This window comes from Brachionichthys hirsutus, chromosome 9 (genome assembly GCF_040956055.1).
Source record: "Brachionichthys hirsutus isolate HB-005 chromosome 9, CSIRO-AGI_Bhir_v1, whole genome shotgun sequence".
Classification (NCBI taxonomy): Eukaryota; Metazoa; Chordata; class Actinopteri; order Lophiiformes; family Brachionichthyidae; genus Brachionichthys; species Brachionichthys hirsutus.
The window spans coordinates 1619037-1641592 of NC_090905.1; the positions used below are offsets into that span (position 1 = coordinate 1619037).

General features: G+C 43.3%; 2 protein-coding genes across 2 annotated transcripts; one reads left to right on the forward strand and one right to left on the reverse strand.

Moving 5' to 3' along the window:
- Positions 1 to 286: 286 nt before the first annotated feature.
- stxbp3 (syntaxin binding protein 3) lies at positions 287 to 6066 on the reverse strand. The gene is made up of 19 exons (XM_068743124.1): positions 6004 to 6066; positions 5492 to 5541; positions 5250 to 5331; positions 5042 to 5118; positions 4848 to 4920; positions 4643 to 4743; positions 4256 to 4401; positions 3930 to 4023; positions 3507 to 3631; positions 3094 to 3192; positions 2948 to 3005; positions 2813 to 2878; positions 2608 to 2688; positions 2283 to 2418; positions 1859 to 1965; positions 1686 to 1784; positions 1403 to 1488; positions 1149 to 1297; positions 287 to 918 (listed from the first exon to the last, which is right to left on the reverse strand). Exons 1-19 carry the CDS (start codon positions 6047 to 6049, stop codon positions 815 to 817), a joined length of 1779 nt encoding a protein of 592 aa, XP_068599225.1. The 5' UTR covers positions 6050 to 6066; the 3' UTR covers positions 287 to 814.
- Positions 6067 to 6781: 715 nt separating this feature from the next.
- Positions 6782 to 11901, forward strand: LOC137899817 (fibronectin type III domain-containing protein 7-like). The gene is made up of 12 exons (XM_068743856.1): positions 6782 to 6836; positions 7096 to 7371; positions 7692 to 7952; positions 8673 to 8936; positions 9235 to 9495; positions 9787 to 10041; positions 10154 to 10420; positions 10549 to 10800; positions 10882 to 11136; positions 11254 to 11514; positions 11711 to 11740; positions 11870 to 11901. The coding sequence occupies exons 1-12, from the start codon at positions 6782 to 6784 to the stop codon at positions 11899 to 11901; spliced, it is 2469 nt and encodes an 822-aa protein (XP_068599957.1).
- The last annotated feature ends 10655 nt before the right edge of the window (positions 11902 to 22556 follow it).

A 22556-nucleotide genomic window follows, 5' to 3' on the forward strand; every position in this document is an offset into this window, starting at 1 on the left:
GGCTTTAACTCATTTGATCCCTTTCATCCCTCGTCTTTCTTGACCGATCTGCAGTTCCTCTCAATGTTCGCTTCCAGCAATGGAGGCCTTCCAGACATCTTAACAGGTGAGTCCTCATCAGTGCAAGCTGCGAGCCATCAGTCTCGAGTTCTGATTGGATCAGACTTGTGCTCCTGGGTTATGATTGGTTCCATTTAACACACAAAGCCTCCCCATCAAAGACTTACACCCCCATCGCTTTCTCAGGTCTCTCGATCGAAGAGGGCAACATTCAATCCAAATGCAGTTTGAACTACTTCATCCATTTATTAGTCAGTTGTTCAAGATTGACAAACATACTGTTATGCTAAAAACACTTCTTATGAACAATAGTGGAGAACGGTCAGCGTGACAAAGCAGGGACTCTGTGTCCACATGCAGTTTATACAACCATTAACTCTGCACTCCTTTCAAAAACCATTCCATGGCTGAGAGTTCTCAGGGATCTCACAACATGTAACATTCCCAATGCTCTTTTACAAAGCCAAACACAGGAAGGCATGTCAGGCATTTTTAGTTGAAATGCTGAGAGCAGGAAATAATATAATGATCCATCAAATCAAATGACAACATATACGCTTTTAAGCAGCTCATAGTGTTAGCTAAATAAATCTGTTTCCTCTAAAGACAAACCCAGTTAATAGACATTTTGCCCTCATGTTTACTAAGAGCATGAGTACATAAAGAATTAGATTCCCTTGTTAAGTTGAGTGCACCGTGCTGAGTGATGCCATGTGCAGTGAGGCAGAGGAGGCGTAAGTACGAGTCCCAGATCTCAGGCGTTGCTCCGTTCCTCTATTGTGAACGTCTCCATAGGGCCTTTGCTAAGACCCTTGATGTCCTCCAGCAGACTGGTTGGTGTCAAAATGTGAGAAGACCCTGGGATCAAAAAAGGATGATTGTGTTCAAAGTTCAAACACAAAAATCATTTAATCAATTCTGACAGGCTCCAGCAGGGGGCGCAGCAAGATAATAAAAAGAGGCGCAAAGCTCTTTGTAATTTTATGGCTGTATTGCAGCCAAATTTAGATGTAGGCAAAGTGCAATAAGATGTAAATAATGTATATGTCGAGAGGAATAGGTGAATTGATCAATATTTGCAGCCTCACCTATGATGACCTCACAGGATTTTACAGCCTGGGTGACCTCGTAGGCCGAACGCATCTCAGAGGAGCAGATTCCTCCGAGAATGAAGATGATGAGGCGCGAGCCGGTTCGGCGGTCGTCCATAGCACTGGCTTTGTGCTTCTGCCGGGCGCTGAACATCACACAAACCAATTAAAAATGACGTTTTGTCTTTCACAGAATGTGGCTCATTGCAGGCTGAACTTATTATGTCGGCCCAGTTCTAGTGTTAGCCTACCTGACAGCCCCGGATCCGTTCCAGGCAGCAGGGCACTCAGACTGGTGCGGCCATTCTTTGGTGTCTAATTTATTCTCCACGGCATCCTAAAGAAACACATTTTGAATTTGTCGAAGTTCAGTTCCATAGAAAGCAAATTATAATGTACAAAAATGTAGAAGTAGCAATTCATTATTTGTACTATTGTTTGAAATCCTCCGGAATTACTCTCCCCGGTTCATTAAGGGTGCCATTTTTAAACTTTATATTAGGCGATATAAAGGAATGAATGCTTCACACTGACCTCCATTACATCTTTTATAACAGGGGTCCACCTGGAAAGATTGTACGTCTCCTCCTGGGAACGATCCCGTCTGGTAGGTTTACGAGAGAACAAACTCGGCTGGAGAGAAAATGAAATGAAACAGTTAAATAGGACCGAGTCGAGAAATGAATCTTTTCCACTCCTCCACAAACCGATGTGATGATTGGGACCCCGAGTTCTTTCCAGTTCAGGATGAACTCTTGTTCGTCTTCGATCTTGACGTGCTGAATGAGTTTGCTTAAGTTCTCTTCTGTTGTTCCTGTTTGGGCACAGCAAACAAGCGGCGCTGTGAAGATCTAGTGGCTGTTAACTGGAGAATTATAATCATTTCATTATTTAAACTGGAAAAGCACTCAGAGGGCTCAGACCTCCACCAAGCAGCTCATTCTCCTAGTAATCACTTTTCTTTAGGAAAGAAAGCTCAGCAGTTTGGATCCTGGCTGACTTCCTCTTCATGCACTTCTCTGGGAGTTTTTGTGATCACTAATAAATAGACCAATATAATGATTTGTGTGGCTAAAAAAAGCAGCTACTCCATGGAAAGCTAACGAACAGTGAAAGAACAGACGGGTGTACCGCCAAGGCTGAAGATGTAGAGCAGGACAGCCCTGATCTTGTCATGGGTGCTGTATGGGTGGAGCAGCACAGGCAGCAGGGTCCTCATGGGGTCCTTTACCTTCATCCCGTCCACGTCTGAGCCCACTGCAAGGTCCTGAAGGAGGCAGAACGTTTTCAAACCTTACATACAGGCATGCTTGTACTAATGCAAAGCCCCTGTCTCTTAGAAAACCAGCTTCTCAACTGATTTCAATGGAAGATGCTTCCAGAAATGAGGGGATTCCACCTGTTTTCTTTTGACTAAACCAGTGCTTAACATTTGTCCCCGCTACTGATGACAGACCTGCTCAGCTTTGCAGAGTTTCTCCACATTGTTGGAGAAATGTTTCATGCAGTCCTCGGCCAGCTGCAGATGAATCGTTTTCTAGAATTCAGAGAGACATTAAGGACGACGTGAATGGAAACATATCAGAGTTTTAGGCTGATTGGACAACATTTTGACGTGGACACGGCTCCAGAACTACTGACATTATCCCAGCCCTGCTCACCTCCATCAGCTGTTTACGGAATGCAGGCATCTTCTTCATCATTTGGGCTAAATTGCTGATTGTAATCTGAGAAGAGAAAAAAAAACCATAAATATTTGTTCAAGAGGCTCATAAAGAAAAACCACAACAACGCACCTTCCCATCTGGCTGCTTCTTGCTGACAGATATTTCCTTAACCATCTTAGGGATTTGTCTGATGGAAGAGAAAAATAAATGGCCTTAAGGTTGGGATGAGAGAAATAAATGGTACGCACTGCATTCTTCAGACGCTGCAAACTTACGCCGACACCTCAGCGATGTGCTGGTGCCTCAGCCCCACCCAGAGCCTGTCCTCCTCATTCAGCAGCGCCTGCTTCTCCGAGCCATCTTTAGATTTGTACCTGACAAAAAATAACTACGGAATTAAGTTTGCCCTGAGCACGGCGATCATGTGCAGTTCCGTGCATTACCATGCGTAGTAGTGACACGTGTGTGAAGAGAGTGAGACACAGAAGCAGATTCCACCAGCGTGGAAGAAAACAGAAACGGCTTACATCACGCTGCAGATTCAACTGTTGAAAAGTGTGAGTGCCAATCACCAAATAAAAGCTCACTTCAGCCAACGTGTTGCACTTAGCGTCTTGCTCATTTGGGCTGTCATAAAAGAATTCCCAAAAATCAAAGCACCCTTTACAGAAGGACAAGCTCGTGTTACTTGTAGGCGTCGTTCTGGATATCGACGAGGTCGTACGCCATGGCTTGGTAGGTCAGCTCGTGCAAGATGGGGCTGACGGCGTCGAAACCTCGCTCTACTATCAGCAGCTGGGCCTGGGTCTTTCCCTGGGGGGGGGGCAGGTAAAACACTTCATCTTTGGTAGAGTGGTTACTATGTACAGTGGCATCGCTTTAGTCCTAGTTTCAGTAATACTACACAGCTCTGACCGGGAGACGCCGGCGACCTTCAAGCTCGTGATGAAGAGCCTTTTCATATGCTTAAACCGAAGGACAGGACTGTTGTAGTCGACACACAACACACGTCGCCTTGTGTCGAGATGGCAGGGACACATTATGCTGTTCGTTCCAGCCTCTGACATCTTGTTTCTTGTTAACATCCTCTACGCAGAGCACAATGTGTCACCTTTTTGTTGCTGCTCTCGTCCAGCTCGTAGTGCCGGGACAGTTTATTGTCCACCAACTCTGCAAGCGTTTTGGCGTTCTCCATGTTGCCGTCTCTAGATGTGACATAAATTATTCAGTCAGGTAAATATGATATAAATGAAAGAACCGTTGACTCACTGGTGCTTTTGCAGACATGGATGTGTTTACTGGATGCTGAAATTAAAACCGTGACTGTTTTTTTCTGTCACGGATAGATAACATATTGAAGCTTTTCTCATGAAAGCCGTTGCACTGCTGGGGGGGGGGCATGTCTCCAGCAGAGAAACTATATCTGTCCTCACGTACTTCTTATATCTGACTCCCGGATACTCGTCCAACGTAGCACAAAGCGTGACAATCTGATCTGCCAGAGTCTCCAGTGTCTTCTTTTTGTTCTGAGCGTGTGGACCGTAGATGCTTCGGAAAGCCCCTGGATTATCGCACGTGAACACCTGGGAAATAGTCCAGAGACGAATATAAAGAATTTTAATTTAGTAGGACAACTTCATAACAAAGCAGATTGCGACTGTTAAGGGTCTAATCTTCTACGGTAATACAACATTTGTAAAAACACCCAGGGCAGATTCAGTCCCGGCACTCAGTGGAGCAAAAATCTTTTTTTTTAAAGTAGCAGCCCGGCTGAAAATGAGGAAGCTAAACTCGTTTCTTGAGAAACTCAAAGCAGCCACTCACTTGCGCCTCTTGCGGCATGAAACTTAGGTTTATTTCTTTGCAGACTCGGATGTGCTTCGCACAGTGCAGCTTCATGTTGTTGAAAAGGTCATCAGGACAGTCTGTTGGACCGAAACACATCAACACAACAATATGATCGTGTTGGGTAAAAGTCATCCCTTTTGCGTTTGTAATGGAATCAAGTTGAGATTTATAAGTTACTTACAGTCGGTGAAATAAACATTCGCTGACTTGTATTTGGGTTTGGGCCTGAAGTCCGCAATAAAGGCATCCACACACTGTAAAGTCGCATACATTTTATTATAATACTACTGAGGTTCCAATGTCATTTAATGTACATTATGAATGCAATTACAAATGCAATAAGAGAACGGTAAGTGCAGAGTTATAACGACAAACCTTAGCATTTGGTGACATGAAGTAGATGGCTTTCATTTCTGGAACAGGCTCTCTGCTTTTGAACAGGTCCTCCACAACTTTGGAAGCAAAACATTTACCCGACAGAGTTGCTAGTGACCGACACATACACACACTTAATTGATCTATTTTATAATATATTATCCATATTCTATTTATGTCAGTACTGGGTGAACATAACAGAGCCTACTTGTTATTTTCTCCGACATCAGATCTGACATTTTGCAGCATGATGAGAGGAGCTTGGTGGTGAAGTTGTCCAGAATCAGTATCTATGAAGATCAATCAGTTGTGGTTCGTAATGTCAGTTCAATGAGTCACAGTGCATCAAAGAACCAATCACGTAACAGTTGCATGAGTTATGTGGAGGTTGTCAATTCATAAAATGGTACTGTCCCAACTCATCACTGAGTAGATGAAGAAGTGTCCTACCTTCCATACTTCTGATTTTCTGCAGTCTTCAATAATAGTATCTCTTATTCCTGTTAGAGACACAGAAGATGGCTTGTCAAAAATATTCCTGAATTAGTTACTGCTCTTGAAGTCCCTATTTGAGATCTATATTGATTCCCGAGTTCGATCATTTGAATAAACGACACGACATTGTCGACGAGTTGTACCAAATGTTAGCTTTCTAATATCGTGCTAAGGTTAGCCAGCATGTACAAGGTGGGGCTGCAAGCAAATGAACGTAACTAACTCCCGCTGTGACCCAAATGTGACACCGGTCTGATGTTACCAAAATCGAACGCTGCCAATCCTCATTTGTGAACTTCCGCTGCGCTTAAAAGCAGAATAACATTCACTGTTATTCCACGATGTAAAGTCACGAAGGTTAATAAGAACAGGAGTAGATTAAAATCTACTTTACTTCCCAATAAATTGAGAAGCTGTCGCGTTATTTCACCTGCACCACAAACACTGTCCAATTTAGGTCAACTTACTTTTCCAAACTATTCTTTTAAGTCCGTGATCTGAGCCTGTAGCCATATTTTTCTCTCTCTCGCCTCTTCCTGTCTCGCGCCCACCCAATGTGACGTCATCTGCGTCAACAAGCATGCGACAGTTTGTAGTTTTTAGAAACGCTTGACAGTAAATCTGAAACATGAGGGGTTCCCAAAATTATAAGGTCCTAAAGGTTTAAGGATGCATATATATTCCTTAAGTGAAGCCATATCTATAAGATTAAAGTCAGAATTTCGACTTGAAATAAAATAATGAGTTGACATCATCCTAATATAGATATATAAAGTCAAACATGGAATATTTTAAACAAAGTAAGCAAGTAAAGTTTTTTTTAAACTTTGGTTTGCTCTGACTTTATTCATAATATTTATTTTTCTTCTCTTGGCAGATCGAAGCCATGTTCCTTTTTTGATGCCTCCAAGTAAAGCTAAGTGATATGATGCTTCTGGGTGGGGAAATCTTGACTACTATGGTATCTTGACTACATCCTTGAAATCAGATCATACCTGCAGTTTACACAGGTATTTCCATTTTGTGCTGCATGAGCTGCACCTTCTCAATGTGCATATTTCTGCTTCTGCTCCACTGTGATTGGTCGCTTACCTCAAGTGGGCAGGCTCATATTTAGGTATTTCTACAAGTAAAAACACTTGCTATTTTGATGAGAAGATACAAAAGTTAAGAGTGAAGGGTGTAAAAAAGTCTTATAGAGGCTGCAAACTTTGAGAGGTGCGTTTTAGGAGACCGGAGTGAAGAATGGGCTTTTTGAAGTGGCTGGGAGTTATTTTCTTGTTGAACATATGTTCACAGGTACAGTGATCAAATTGATTTCTACTGATTGTGTGTGTGATGTAATGGCATAAACCTATTGGGAATAATAATATTTATACTTATATTTTTCACATGTACAATTACAGGCTTCAGCCGTCTCAGGTACCGTATGCCTTTTTCTTTTTCTTTTTTTTACATAAAGTCCCTGTATATGTTTCTGTTGTAAGAGTGAAGGGATACAATTAATGTCATGATATAATGCATTCATCTGAGAGTCTGGCAATGATCTCCAACTATTTCACTTGTCTCATCAGCATTCCAAGCGTCTGTATTTTCAGCAACATCCAGGAGCATAATTCTCAGATGGGTCAGGGTCCAGGGAGCCACCTTGTACAAGATCACAGTCGCCCAATTTGACTCGCCAAGCTATCCAATTGCTTTTGCTTACTTTGGTGAAAACACTGTGATGGGATCAATTAGCTCTTTGTCCCCAAATGTCAGGTATCAGTTCACACTTGAAGCTCTGGATGACACCGATGCAGTACTGAACTCTGTCAGCTTGGACGCAATCACAGGTGAGATACATTTCAGTTCGTACCTGTGTGGTTTTAACACTTAAAGACACAGTACATCATTTAATGTCCTTGTCTTTTACAACGTCCAACATAGAGTTGGATGTATTTGACTGTATCTGAAAATATTGAACCATGCTATGTACATACCGTATTCTATCCAATATTACAATATCATTATAAACAAAGAAAATCTAAATGCTATGTTCAATTAGCAGTGATGAGTGAAGGTTTTTAAGTTAAATTTGTTCAAAAGGTGAATGTTCTATCCAAATGAACCCAAGCAGACAGACAAAGACTGAACTCATTGCACTTCCTTTTAGCTCCTCAGATGATGGATCCCATCCACACGGTGAAGTCGATAGATAGCAAGACCTTGATTGTGGAGTTTGCCGGCAGAGCCGGGGCGACTCATTACATCATACGCATCCGGAATGCCAATGGCTTCTACAGACAGGACTCTGTGCAATCCTCCCCTGCTGCGATTACAAACCTCGAGCCCTATACCGACTACACGCTCAGCATCATGGCTGCAAACACCGGAGGCCACAGCCAACCTTCTCCTCCAGTGACTGCAAAGACAAGTAGGCTGCTATCGTTTGTCAATTCAGTACTTGAGGGCTGTCATATATTCTCTAACAAACATTGAGAACCCTTCTCACGACTCCTCATGGCCTGCAGAAGCCACTTGATCTGACTCATTCTCTCAGCAGAGACACTGTATTCAGATCATGTTCAGTCAAGTCCAATTTCAGCATCTAAATCCAGGTTTGTCTACCAGTAAAGGGCCCAGGACCCTTCAGGGCCCCTCCTGTATAGGTGGTAACTGTACCTGACAGCTAGACGCCATGACCTGGTCATGAGAGTATAGGTGCCACCTCTCACCTTCACTCCCACCCCGGGAGGAAAAATGTGATCTTCCTGAATTCACAAAAGAAATCAACAGTTTTGAGCAGTTTCACCCTATTTGGTTTAACATTTGAATTATTCACCACTGATTGTGTTTTTTTTCTTGCAGGCTTAATAATTTATTCATATAACTTAACATCTTCTAAACAACAACAACAAAGGGACATTAAGAAAATGATTCACTCTAAACTTTATGCACCTGAATGCAAAGCTTTAAATCTACGGTGTTTGTCTGCAGCATTAAATAAGAACTAAATAATCCACAGTCAAAGTTAACCAAACATTTCCAAGTATAAGCAGTACGACAGTAACAAACAAACAACAACAGGTAGTTAAATGATGACTGTAATGACTGTGATGACTCTAATACTGCCCCTCGTGCATTTTCTCCACAGTCTTGCCTCCTCCTCAGTTTTACGACACGTCCTCCCCCAGCAATGATAGCATCACTGTAGCCTTGGTCCCCGTTGCTCAGGCTGTGGGGTACAGCGTGTCGATATACAAACTGGGTTCAAGCACCAACCTGGGTTACAATACCTCCAACACCAATTTGACCATCTCTGGCCTGGATGCCGGCTCACTCTACACGATGGTTGCCTTCGCCTGGGATGTCGAGGGTCGAGGAGGAGAGCGCAGTCCGTACACCAATCAGACAACGAGTAAGAAGTCACTGGACCGCCTCTTTGATCATGCTTATACTCTTAGCTGCAGTGAAAATAGCATTAATGCTTCAAAGGAAACGCGGGTGTAAAACATATATATCACACATCTAATTGTATTCAATGGGCTTTGGCTTTGTTTGACTTTGGTTTGACCTCTATAAAAAATGACTTGGGGGGGGGGGGGGGCTAACGGCTAAGTCAACAAACTAGCCCCACAACAGAGTCCAAAACACAGGAGAGAGTCGACGTTAACACGACAGCATGTGTGCTCGTGCTGTTTTCTGCTGTGTTTCAGGACCCCCTACACCATCTTCTGTCAGTGCCTCTGTTGCGAGTGGCAATATGGCGGGGCTGTCTGTGTCCTGGGAGCTCAATCTGGATGTCGATGGATCTATCCAGTATCATGTGATGACAAATCAGAACCTGACGTGTAACTCCACATCAAACTCTTGCGTGCTGTGGGGAATCAGCTGTGGGGAGATACACACCATCTATGTCACCGCAATAAACGAGGCTGGTCCCAGCTATCCGTCCAGCCCGCTTGTGTTTGTCACCTGTGAGTAGTGGGAATTTAATTCTGGAATACTCTTATTAACAATATATATATATACTGTATGCTCCTGATGGCTGTTGACCGCTCTGTTACAGTCCTCTGGTCATGAACGTCTGTGTGTGTCTAGAACAAAAAATGCAAATCACCTCTCTGGGAAATGGGTGTGGCTTGTTCTTTGTGTTTCCCAGTGTGATTCTGAACAGAGCACTTCTATTTTCTCCTTTCATCAATTATCCCATGAAAACATTAATGGTTGTGTGGAACTAAACCCCCCCTGCTGTCCTGTTTCTTCAGACCCCTGTCCACCTGGGTCTTTGGCTTTCCAGGCGCCCCCAGGAGCAAACTGTACCCTGACGTGGGACTCGGTGCCTCTCGCTGATTTCTACCGGGCCGTCATCAAGAGCGGTGAGGGCAGCGAGGAGACCTGCAACACCACCGGCAACAACTGCACCTTCCACTGCGAGTGCGGCTTCACGTACCTCATGTCTGTGTTTGCGTTCAACCAGGCTGGCAGCAGTCCTCAAGGAAACGTCCTTAACTACACTTCAGGTATGGGATGACTGAGGTGACGTCTTTTAAGATTTGTTTTCAGCATGTGCTTGTTGTCTTCCTGTTTATGGTCATTTTAATATAATGATATAATATCGCCTGTGACCTCCAGTGCCTTGCTGCCCAGAGGATTTAACCATCTCCGCGGTGAGCACTGATACTCTGGAGATCACCTGGACACCCTCACGGGGGGCGGTGGTCTACGAGATCGAAGCTCAGGACCTGTTGGCCTGTATTCACTCCGTCCAGTGTAAGGACACGGCTCCGGTCTGTGCACTCTCTGACCTCAGCTGTGACACTCCCTACACTGTGGTGGTGGCGCCCTGCAATGACATTAGCGGATGCAACCGTGAATGCACGTTTCAGACCAAAGACACAGGTAAAGTAAAGATCCATGGGGAGAAAGCCAATGATATAATTAAATCTCATGATCTCCATAAGGAGTCTGATATAATGAATTGGATTAGATTATCTCAACTAATTCCTTCCCTCCATTATGCCCATCAGCTCCGTGCATGCCGGTAGATCTAATGCTGCATACGGAAAATTCCTCCGCCGTCGGTGTCAGCTGGACGGCACACAACAGGGATGCTAATTACACTGTGAGCGCTGTGGGACATGACGTACACACCTGCACCACCAGTGGATACCGCTGTGACATCGCTGACCTGCCTTGTGGCTCCACCTACGATGTCAGCGTTATGGCAGTCAGCGCTGCCGGCCAGAGTTTACCCAGCTACTCTGACTCTCTAGAAACAGGCGAGTAGTCTAAAAGCGTTCAATATCTTACCGAATAAAAGTATTTAACAGATATATTCTTGGTGTTTTCATCTTTTACAGGGCCCTGCTGCCCGGCGAATCTGACAGTGGATCAGGTGACTCAAGCAATGACCAATCTGTCGTGGTCTTATGCAAAAGGCGCCCACTCTGTCATCACTTCTCTGACCTCGCCTTACGGCCACGCCCGCTGCCACACCAAGGATTCCCACTGCCTCATGGGATGCATCACCTGTGGGACCAACTACACCGTCACCATGGAGGCCTACAGCCACAGCGGACAAATGTCCAACTGCACCTATAAGAGATTCTCGTCCAGTGAGCGACGATGTTTTCCACCAATGAGAAAAATGAAAAAGAACACACACACACACACACACACACACCCTTGTTGCTATGAATCAGTCATCTTGGTTTTTTTCCCATCTCTCTCAGGTGCCTGCTGCCCGTCGGGTGTCAGGATCTACAGGCTGGCTGGTAACTCCCTGCGGGTGTACTGGCACAACGCCGGCGGCAAACACAGCTACGTCACAGAAATGGTTTCCAGTAGCAACAACTACACCTGCACGGCGTCTCCCGGGGAGAACAGCTGTGACGTAGCGGGCGTCCAGTGTGAGGCTCTTTATAGTGTAGTGGTGGCTCCGCTCACACTAGAGGGCCCTAAAGTGCTTTTCTGCCCTCAGAGGCAGTACAAAGGTACGGCCGTCTCATCGGGTGATGAAATATTCAACTTGTTTTACATACCTTTGCAGTTTTATTTTGTATCAGAGCAAAGTAAAAGAACATGCATGACAATTAGAACATAAAACATACAACCCAGCTGAGAGTGATGATGACTATGGATGACAGCACATCTATTGACTTTGGCTGTGTTTCTTTTCTGTGTTTTTAGTCACTTGTTCAGGCGGTAACGTCGGTGCAGGTGAGTGAGCTAATGTTCTGCATAAATGTTTGCCGCTATGTTATCTAAGGAGCAAAAATCACTCAATAGTTTTCATAACTTGATAGTAAAAGTCTAGTAAAGCGGTTTCACCTTTTGTTTTTCCTCCAGTGATTTACAGAGGGAAGCGAAGCGTGGATTAGCATATGGTGAGTAAAGTCCTAAAGTCTTGCACACTGGACCTTTATTCTAAATGTGCATCCATTTCTTCAGACATGATATTTGCCTGTATTAAATAGGTTTCACTTTGTTTCACATCAGGACTTTTTCCTCTTTTCTTTTTCCTGGTATCATTTATAAAAGGTTACATTTAGCAAAAGTTACTGTATATAATTAATAAAACATTTTCTGTTTTGTCTTTTACAGGACCACAGATACAACAAAAACCCCATCTTCTTCTTCATCTTCCTCAGCCTCCTGTATCACACCTACCCTAGTGGGAAGAAGCCTCGCTCGTAGCTTAAAAAAAAGGATGACTGTTAATCCAAAATATGCTTTCTAGCCATATTACATAGATGATTGCATGATGGCTTACGCAAAGTAAATTAGCATGTTTTTCAAAGGATATTCTTGCAAACTGTTGCTGTACTGTCAATAATCAAGATCAAACTTGACTAAAATGGCAAACAATAAGAGTACAGATTGTTCAGAAGTTTGGAATCACCTGTTTAGTTTAGTTTTTTTTTGCTCTTTTCCATGATATATTGTTATTTCAACGTGGACAGATTAATTAGATCCCAAAATTATTATTTATATTCGTTTGGGCAAATCTTCTCATTTAAATGTGACATTTGAAAAACAAAGGGCAAATGAGTCAAATTATTAAAACTGAAACCACAAAAGTGAAAGTTTGAATCGGTTTAAACTGATTAATTGAGTCAGACCATAATATGAAAAGCTAACCAAAAAAAAAAGATTTTCTAAGTCAACACACTTTTTAATTCCATTTTATTATACATTTTATATTACTAAACTTAACTTCACTCTGAAAATCAAATCAGTTGTGCAGATGCTGAGCTTTCAGTGTATTCTAACAATGTGATGATATTTGTATTTAACTGCTCAGAGACATCTCTGTCTCTTCATGCCCTTTATGTTCATGTTACAACAACAACTGTGCGATGTAAAATCCATTCCTTGTACAGATCATTTATATTGAGGAGTCCTTCCAGACACATGGCCATCCCAAATCAAACTTTTGTGGCAGGTAATTCCAAATCTCTGAACGTGTACATGCATCATCAAAGCATGGATTAGGCAAGATGTAAAAATGCTTCTCATGATGAAAATATCATAAACTATATCCACAACTGAAAAAGCTGTGCAAACTGATTCATTTCAAATATCCGAACTGAGTGAAGAATCTCAAAATAATTGATGTATTTGATAAATTATTGAAGGAAACTTTTTTCATTTTTTCCGTTTTAAGAATTATTAATTACAGCTTTTGAATAAATTAATTTTGCAGCTTACGCCCCAAGTAGGACGCCTCCTGATGACGAGTGACCAAACACGCAACACGTTGTGCTGCCGCTTGTTCTCAGGATGGATCTAACTGTTTGCTTCTCTCTGGTTGCATGTTTCAGTTAATAAAGATTTTCCAGCATCATTTTTGTGTTCTGTGTTTTGTTTTGTACTTAGACAGAAATCATGATTGCGACAGAAGATTCACATGGCACCCACTCATGGAACATGTGAAGTCCCACTCCCCTTAAACAACAAGTTTCCGCTGGCTTAAGTCCATCAATAACACAAAAGAAAGGGTTCTGGTGTTGTCCCCATTGCGATGCAACAATATGGATTATAAGCAGGGATACTGTAATGAATCTCAGTGGGGAATAGCCGCCATTTACAGCGAACACATGGAATATGATGCAGCCACAGACACAGCTTTTATTTGATACCCACAAGTCACTCCACCCAAATCTATGAGATTGTGGGCAGTTTACGCCACGTCCCAAATTACAATGTTTAACCGTTTTTTATTTATTATTATTTCACACCTGTGCTTTGTTATAATTCCAGAACCAAGGGGTACAGAACCAAGCTCATGTCGGCTGTCTGCCATTTATGCAGAAGGAAAAGCAGACAGGAAGTAATGTTGGAGTTAGTATCCCTCCATCTGTTTACATAGGTACACACACATATCACACACAAGGTTCTCTGTAGGAGGAAAACACAGACATAAATGAGGAAATGTAAGAGAAGCTGCATCATAAAATGCTAAATATCTGCAGCCCTAAATAAAGTTTGGTGTCATGAAAATTCAAGGAATTATCCAAGTATTCACATCGCTTGTCCTTATTGGTTACACATCAAAATTGTTTTGTTTATTCAGGGCGGCTTTAGTTTCCTGGCAGTTTTATGTTGTGTATCCTCTTTCGTGTTGACTTCCTTTTTTTCTGATACACAATGAGAAGCAAGGAGGTGATAGCTCTTTTTGTACTGTGATAAAAAAGATCCATTTCAGCCCAATATTTCACCTAAATCGCAAGTATTAACCAATCTAGAAGGTAATGAATGTAATATTTTATTCACATCCATGACCAAAACCTAACATACAGTTAAATTCACACCAAGAGCCAGCTTATGCACCAGTGCAATAATTGTGTGCTTTGTGTCATCTCTTAGATGGGAGTCCTAATTCAAAGGTTTGCATTCTTTACTTGGGTGTCAGTGGCACTTGTCCCTCCCAAGCCTTTATCTCTTGAGATCAGGTCATTCAGCAGTTCTCATGTATTGTTATAGGGATCAGAAAAGCACACAAAAACACACAAACATGGCCATTTGTGAAGATACAGCGTACTTTCATATGTTTTGAGTCCCAGAATACAAGAAAAACAGAAAAAAAACCTTGGACTAGAAAGACAGAAACACATAATATCAAGAAAGAGGAAATAAAAGGACAACATATATGACATTTGGACTGATGTTATGCCACAAATGATCACATACTTCCATTAAAGAGAGACAACGTGTGTTTGTAGGTCAAGAGAGTTTAGTTGTGACAGTTTTCCTGTTTTGTTGCCCATGTTGCTGTTATTATAAATTAAAAATATTTCCAGAGTTCATACATACATACATGCAGTAGTAGTTAAAGTAATTTTACAGTTGATAACATTTTAGGAAGAATCACATTTATTTTTGGGTTTGTTTTGAAAATTGAAAGCACCTTTAATCAATTCATGTTCATTCATTCATCATTTATACATAATATCATGGCAGGAAGCTGTTGATTTGTTCCCCAGCGCTACATGTTGAAGAACCTCAGCCTTGAGGCTTGAGGAAGATGCTAATCCCCAATTTGTTTCCTGGCCTCCAATATGGCTTCCACTGTCAAATGCTGAGAAAGAATTTACCTGTCTGAAATAAATAATCTCAAACTACAACAACCATATACATTGTATCAGAAAAGGTCTCTCTGTTTGGAGCCCAACAGGAAGTTAGATGTCTTATTAACGCACCTAAATCAATGCACAAAGAGAAGTTGCAAATGGCTGCCCTCGCTTCACCTGCATCTTCAGGTAAAGTTGAGAAACTCTCATCCGCCCTCGGTCCCTCCCTTGTGACTGCCTGGGGCTGTTTGTGGGACAGCCTGGCCCCATTTGAGGAATACTGATTGGTTCCCACGCACACCCGGATAAAGCTCAAAAGAATCCAGAGCATCTTTTGTGTTTGGCTCCCTTGTATACTAAACCAATTGTAATCCCGCAGTCAATGTCAAGGATGGGATTGTTGGGAGCCATAGGGCTTTCTTTAGCATTGGTGTCTCTAACTCAGGTAAATATTATACTTAAATATTTAAAAAAATCTATGGGTGTAATTTACTGTTAAAATGATTACAACAAGTTATTGATTTAAATATTTTGTTATTTGCAGATACCTTCTTATAGTGCAGAAGGTGAGTAAATGAATAACTAATAATCTTGTATCGATGTATTTAGGGATTATTTTCTTAACAAAACATGTACTGTATTATCAATATTTATAAAACACAATGTATCACCGAAGCCAATGATTTCATGCAGTATAGGTCAGATACAATTAAATATTGGCAAATGTCAACTATTTATATGTTTTTAGTGTATTTCCTTCTCTTCCAGGGTGCAACATCTTGTCGGCCACTTCCGTAGGCCCCTCATCGATTCTGGTCAAATGGAAGCATAATCCCGGGGCAACAAATTACTTTTTGGACCTTCGGGTGAAAAACAATGCAAATATTGCGCCGAATGTGGTGACACTGGCCGGGAATAACACAGAGAAGGTCGTCAATGGTCTGATTCCAGGAACAGAGTACAGGGTGACTCTCAAGGCCTTGCAGTTCTACTCTGTTGTGTGTATGGATACAAGCTTCACAACCACAGGTAAGGAAGATTATCAATACATTTTGATAAAATAGCGGGTAGTTGCAGCAGCTCTTAAAATGCGGCAGACATCGGATTAAACGTTCACGGAGCCTTCTCTCGTTTCAGTCCCTGACACATCACAGATTGTGGTTGGCAAGGCATTAACAAGTACTTCCATCATGGCCGAATGGACTGAGGTATCCTCGGCGGATCACTACTTCCTGCTGGTGATCTCTCAAGCCACGGGACAGACAGTCAACCTCACCTTAACCGAGGTCAGCGCGGTGGTGGGAAACCTGCAGCCCTCCACCAACTATGACTGTTACGTCTACACCGTTAACACTGCCGGCATGGGAAGGAGAAGCAAAGTGAGGACGATCACGACCTGTAAGTCATCACTCAGATCCCACTGTGTTTATTATGAAGACACGTATCTGCAAGGTTTTATTTGTTTTTGACAAGCCAAAACATTTTTACATGTTTTTACTATTACTAATCCTTGCTGCAGATGAAAATGAGAGATAGTCACATGACAACTCCTGATCAAGCCAAATCAGGGGTATTATGATTTACTATGTTCTCAGGTCAGTTACCACAGTTACCAGAATGTTCAGCTGCAGTTCTAATCTCAAATGAACTATTACACCTGTAGAATAAGTACGAGTGGCCAAACTATCGCTGTAGTGTTGATGATTTGATGAACTACTGCTGTAAATTGTTCCTCAAAATGTGGCTCTTGATTTTCAAGGTAGGCCTAAACATGGGATCAAATCAGTTTTAATCTGATTTAATAATGGTCGAAAATAACCAATTTGTGTTGTTCTAACACAAAACCCCAAATGGTGTGATGGAATATGTAAACATATATTTATATATAATATTTTGAACCCTCATCACATAAGCCCTCTCAGCACGATGATTCGGGTATGTAAATGAGCTGACATATAAACGCACGCTTGTCTTATTTGTGCGGCAGTAACGAAGCCTCCAGAGAACATCGTGGTATTGCAGACCGGTAAGGGCACGGCGAGAGTGATGTGGCAGCCGGTCGAGGATGTTCTCTTGTACCACGTTACCACTTGGGATACCGATGAACCCCCCAGCTCCATGACTGCGTACAATGTCACAGACACCAAGCTGGACGTGCAAAGCATCCACCCATGTTCCACTTATCTGATATCAGTGTCCTCATTCAACGCGTTCCTGTTGCCAAGCGAGCCTACAACTTACACCTACACCACCAACAGTGAGTCGGCAGGACCAAACCAATATCCATGACTCGGAGATTAGGATCTAGGTCAGCTATTCTCTCTGAGGCAATCCTTTCAGTCATGAAGAATATGATCCTTGGGGAGGGGTGATTCAAATGTCCTTTTTTTTGTGGAGCTTGTCACGAAAACATAAACCTGAGAAGAAGAAAAAAGCTGAGATTTAATAATATGGGAAGTACAGTTATATAACTGCATGTTTGTCAGAACATTTATTTATTAATATGGCGGTGGGATTGATGGGATTCTTTAATTAAAATTAACATTTATATAAATGTTAATAACTACTTTATTATGGAAAATTGTTGTCTGACAAGCAACTAAATACAATAAATAACACTCTCCCGTGCTGTTACTTGCAGAGCTGACGCCGGTCTCATCCGTTACCGTGGACTACAGCTGCACCACTCACACCGCCATGGTGCAGTGGACGGCAGTGTCCGGCGCCGACTCCTACGTGGCCACAGCGACGGCCGAGAACGGCACACAGCTGATGTGCAGCGGCCAGGGCACCAGCTGCTGGATCACCTGGCTGAACTGCGGGCAGAGTTACGTGGTGTACGTCACGCCCATGTCGGACAGCTGCACCAACATGCTGAACGCCACCTCGGTCACTTTTCAGACTGGTGAGACACAACAATTATTTTACACTTACCACCACCTTGTCTTGTCATGGACATGCGCAAACCAAAAAAACCAACCGAAGTGGGCAAGATAAAGAACATTCCCCGAGTCAATGCCGCGGAAAAGACGTCACTTTCAGGATCAGCACTGGACAGCTGCATAGGTAGTCGGCATATATTGCCGACTACCTATGCAGCTGTCCAGTGCTGATACTGAGCGCCATATGTAGCTGGCAAAACAACAGGAAAAACAACACTGGTGCGTAATCTAGAGTATCAGGGTGTTTTAACTTGAAAAGATGCTCAACTTTGATGTTGATATTTAATCTATCAATCCACAGTTCCCTGCCCTCCCAACAATCTGGACTTGTTGCGTGATTGCTCCAGTGAAGTGGTAATTTTTTCCTGGGACCGAACAAACAACACAGACCACTACATTGCCCGAGCAGTGGACTTACAGGTACTATCTACAAATACATGTTTTTGTTGTTGTTGTTTTTTAATAAAGATCTTGAATTAAAATAATAATAAAAATATATATATATTTTTTCTGTATGTGCTATAGGTGTGAATACCAAATTACTTATATGTGTTATGTATGGTAAATAGACTGTAGGCTATTAAGGTTTTTTTGGGTATCTTAAATTGCAAATACAGTATATGAACGCGAATTTATCGGTGACCTCATGTCCCGCCCTACTCCTTCTCCGATTGGCTTATCGTGATTGTTTTGACCGTGTTTTATCCAATCACTATTCTAAGCAAATTAAAGCACCAACTTACTAGCTATTTAATCACAGGAAGATGGGTTATGCCTTCACTATAGTAGAAATGTAACTGTTCGTGTCAAATTGTCATATTGACATTTCAGGTGTGTTGTTGTTGTTAGCATAGCATAGAACATACTACTAATAATAAACTATACCTTTCAAAAACATAATTAGTAAAGCCTGTAATTTTGCATCAATATGACATCCTGTGACTTTCTGTTCCCAGGGTACCGTCCAGGAGTGTCTGACTGACGACAACTCCTGTTTTTTCACACACACAGTATGTGGAAGACACTATTACTTCACGGTCTACTCCATCACAGGCCACTGCAGAAGTCAGATTAGCTCTACTGTTGACATTCGCACAGGTAAGACTACACTGTCGCTACAGCAGCAGAATTTCAGCACCAGTAAATAAATACTTAACAAAAGACCCATTTAAAACAATCAGGCGCAACCGTCGTCCTGATTCGAGCGACCTCTGGTGGCGGCGAAATTACATCTTTGTTTTCTGCTGCTGTATTGTAAATAAAACATGCCTTAGATGAGAATGAATATGTTTCATTTCTTTGCATTTGTCTCCAGCACCCTGCATTCCCCAGAATCTGCAGACCTCAGCTGACTGTAGCTCAGATGTTCTGCTTAGCAAGTGGGACCTCGCCGAGGGGGCCCTAAACTATACCGTGGAAGCATTCGGCAACAAAGGAACGAATAACCACTACATATGCAACTCAATGTCCAACAGCTGCGCCATGGATGGCGTCCATTGTGGAGACTTCCTGACAATTTACATCACGGCTTATGACAACGAATGTGCAAGTCCAAGGTCACTGGGGCCTGTGGCTGAGACGGGTTAGCTCTGCTCAAAGGCACTTTGTAATTCTTTACTGGCACAGCTTTCTTGCCCTGATTCTAATATGTCCCATCTCCCCTAGTCCCATGCGCTCCATTTAACATATCAGCGGTGAAGGACTGCGGCGCCGACTCCATCACTGTGACCTGGATCAGCAGGGGCAGTGCAGTTTTCTACGTCGCCATGGCCAAAGGCAGTGATGGAGTCATTCACCACTGCATCACCGTGGAGAAAAGCTGTAAGATCGAGGGCTTGAAGTGCAGTACCAACTACACAACATACGCCATTGCCTCCAACTTCATGTGCAACAGCACCGAAAGCGAGATGGTTACCATAGAGACAGGTACTGTGTGGCTGTTTTTTCCTCTTCATGTCAGTATCACTGACGTTCTGTGATTCTTTCTGCTACTAAACTGTCTCCTTGTATCATTTCAGCTGATTGTCCTCCGAATCATGTTATGGCATCCCTGGACTGTGCAGCCAATGAAGCTCTGATTTCGTGGTATGGCCAGCCTGAAATGAGCTCCTACACTGCCACCATTGTGGATGAAGCACAAGGACTTCTCAGCTGCAGCGCCACTACTACCAGCTGCACGATATCCAACCTGACCTGCAGCCAGATGTACGCTGTGACTGTCCGCTACCATGATGGCATTTGCCCCAGCCAGCCCTCTGAGCCCATCTACATGGAGTCTGGTAGGAACAGCTCCAAACACACACTCCTTCCCGTCCAGGCACTAGAGCTCCTTTAGTGTCTTGTAAACAGTAAAGTTAACAAGTTAACAATTTGTTCCACGTTTAACAACAATTAAATTTAACGTACATAATGTAAATGTCAGCAGAGTATAATAAATCTGAACATTGAAAAACGCTGTTTAGCCTCGATACTAAGTATTTCTAGAGTCTAGAAAGTGTGATAGAAAATTACATTTGATAAAATACACTTGAGTCTTTATCGCTCCGTCTCAATGCCGTCCTCCGCCTTCCCTCTTCCTAGTCCCTTGTGGGCCCAGCGTGATTCCTTATTTAGACTGTCAGTCGCAAGTGCTGACACTGAGCTGGAACACAACAAGTAACGCAGAAGGATACATGAGTATGATCTCCAGCGGCAACAAGCAGATGTCCTACAACACCACTGAGCCGGAGCTGACGATCAACACGATGGAATGCGGATATGACTACATGCTGAAAGTGATGTCCTTCAACGGCACCTGTGTCAGCCAGCCCTCGGTGCTTCCTGTCGGCCAAAGTAAGACGGCACAATGTTAAATGCTTTTAATGGTGCACAGACAGTCGCGGTGCTTTGTACCGAGCTGATGATGTTTCTTCGCCCTCAGTGCCGTGTGTGCCCGTTGATGTGATGCTGATGAAAAACTGCAGCCAGGATTATGCACACGTGACTTGGCGAGCAAGCCATGCAGCCCTATCTTACCAAGCAACTGCAAAGGATGCATACGGCCAGCTCTCGGCGTGCTCGTCCAGTGGCACCTCGTGCAGATTGGAGGGCCTAAAGTGCAGTCAGGTTTACAGTGTCTGCGTGACTGCCACAAATGACAAGTGCACCAGCAACGAGAGCATCACGGAGGTGCTGCACACAGGTAAAGAAAAACAGCAGGCGAAGTCTCTCTGGGATGAGTGAATCCACAACTCATACCATCCAACTGTCATTTCTCCCTCTGCAGCGCCCTGCCCGCCCTCTCAGCTGAACGTCTCAGTCAACTGTGCCAACAACTCCGCCATGCTAACCTGGAACAGCAGCCCCAATGCGCTGTACTACGCCGGCAAGGCAGTGTGCACGGACGGACACACGTTGACGTGTGACGCAGGAATGAACCACAGCTGCCAACTGAACGGTCTTCACTGTGGAAAGGAGTACACCTTTACCGTGTCGGCGTCTGACGGAGACTGTCAGAGTCCTGACAGCGAGCCGCTCGTGCATGCAACTGGTGAGAAAGAGTAGCCGCCCTGTCCACGTTTGTTTTACTCATTTAGGAAAGGTTTTCTGACTCTGTCATCGGCTTCCTTTTGCTTTGCTAAATCTTGTACGTATATCAGATTTAAGAAATGTACTGCGAACCTCTGGAACATTAAGTCGCCAAAATCTATTTATGCAATTATTCAGATCTTTCACATCTTCTATCTTGTGCCAGCCCCATGTGCCGTTCAAAGCGTGCTCAACACCCTGAACTGCAGCACCAGCATGCTAACCATCAGCTGGTTGCCTGGATACATGCCTGTAAACTACAGCGCCGTCGCGCTGGCCAGCGATGGAACTGTCCTTCGATGCATGACAGAGGATTCAGGTTGCACACTGGCCAACTTGCCGTGTGGACAGCAGTACACGGTGACGGTCAAAGCCATCAGCAGCACATGTGAAGGGGAAAGCAGCGTCCCAGAGACAGTTCATTCTGGTAAGCTTTGGCAGATGGCCTCACAGAGCGTGAAAAATGCAGCAAAGTCAAGGATGGCACATGATTTTGCAACATCTTCATCACCTTCATTGATTCGTTCTCAGTTCCTTGCATTCCTATGAACGTTGGAGGCACTGTGGAGTGTTCCTCTAACACGCTCTGGACATCCTGGGATGAAACTCCTGGTGCGGCATCCTACATGGCCACCCTGAAGGGAGCGGGAGGTTCCTCTTTTTACTTGCATTCAGTCAACCAAAGTGGCCTCTTCACTGGCCTGCCGTGCGCACAGACATACACGTTGAATGTGGTGGCCCAAAACGGCAGGTGTAACAGCTCTGAGAGTGCCGTGATCTCAGCAACAACCGGTAAATGCACATTTAAGTTGTTTGAATTAGAGCCTTTTGGAGTTTCGTGAGACTTAGAAGTATGCAGCGTTGAGACTGAAGAGAAGCCATTAAATGAAATAAAGGGGTGGGACATGGACCAGGCAAGCTGCTGAGTTACTTTCTATGAAGTCATGACACAAT

Bases quoted from the DNA above. Each gene is read 5' to 3' on its own strand.
- stxbp3 (XM_068743124.1), bottom strand. From the start codon at position 6,049: ATGGCTACAGGCTCAGATCACGGACTTAAAAGAATAGTTTGGAAAA. The intron at 4,024-4,255 runs GTACGTGAGGAC...TGTCACATCTAG, and splicing joins CCGGGAGTCAGATATAAGAA to AGACGGCAACATGGAGAACG. The intron at 1,785-1,858 runs GTTTGTGGAGGA...TTTTCTCTCCAG, and splicing joins GGGTCCCAATCATCACATCG to CCGAGTTTGTTCTCTCGTAA.
- LOC137899817 (XM_068743856.1), top strand. From the start codon at position 6,782: ATGGGCTTTTTGAAGTGGCTGGGAGTTATTTTCTTGTTGAACATATGT. The intron at 9,496-9,786 runs GTGAGTAGTGGG...CTGTTTCTTCAG, and splicing joins CCCGCTTGTGTTTGTCACCT to ACCCCTGTCCACCTGGGTCT. The intron at 10,801-10,881 runs GCGAGTAGTCTA...CATCTTTTACAG, and splicing joins CTCTGACTCTCTAGAAACAG to GGCCCTGCTGCCCGGCGAAT.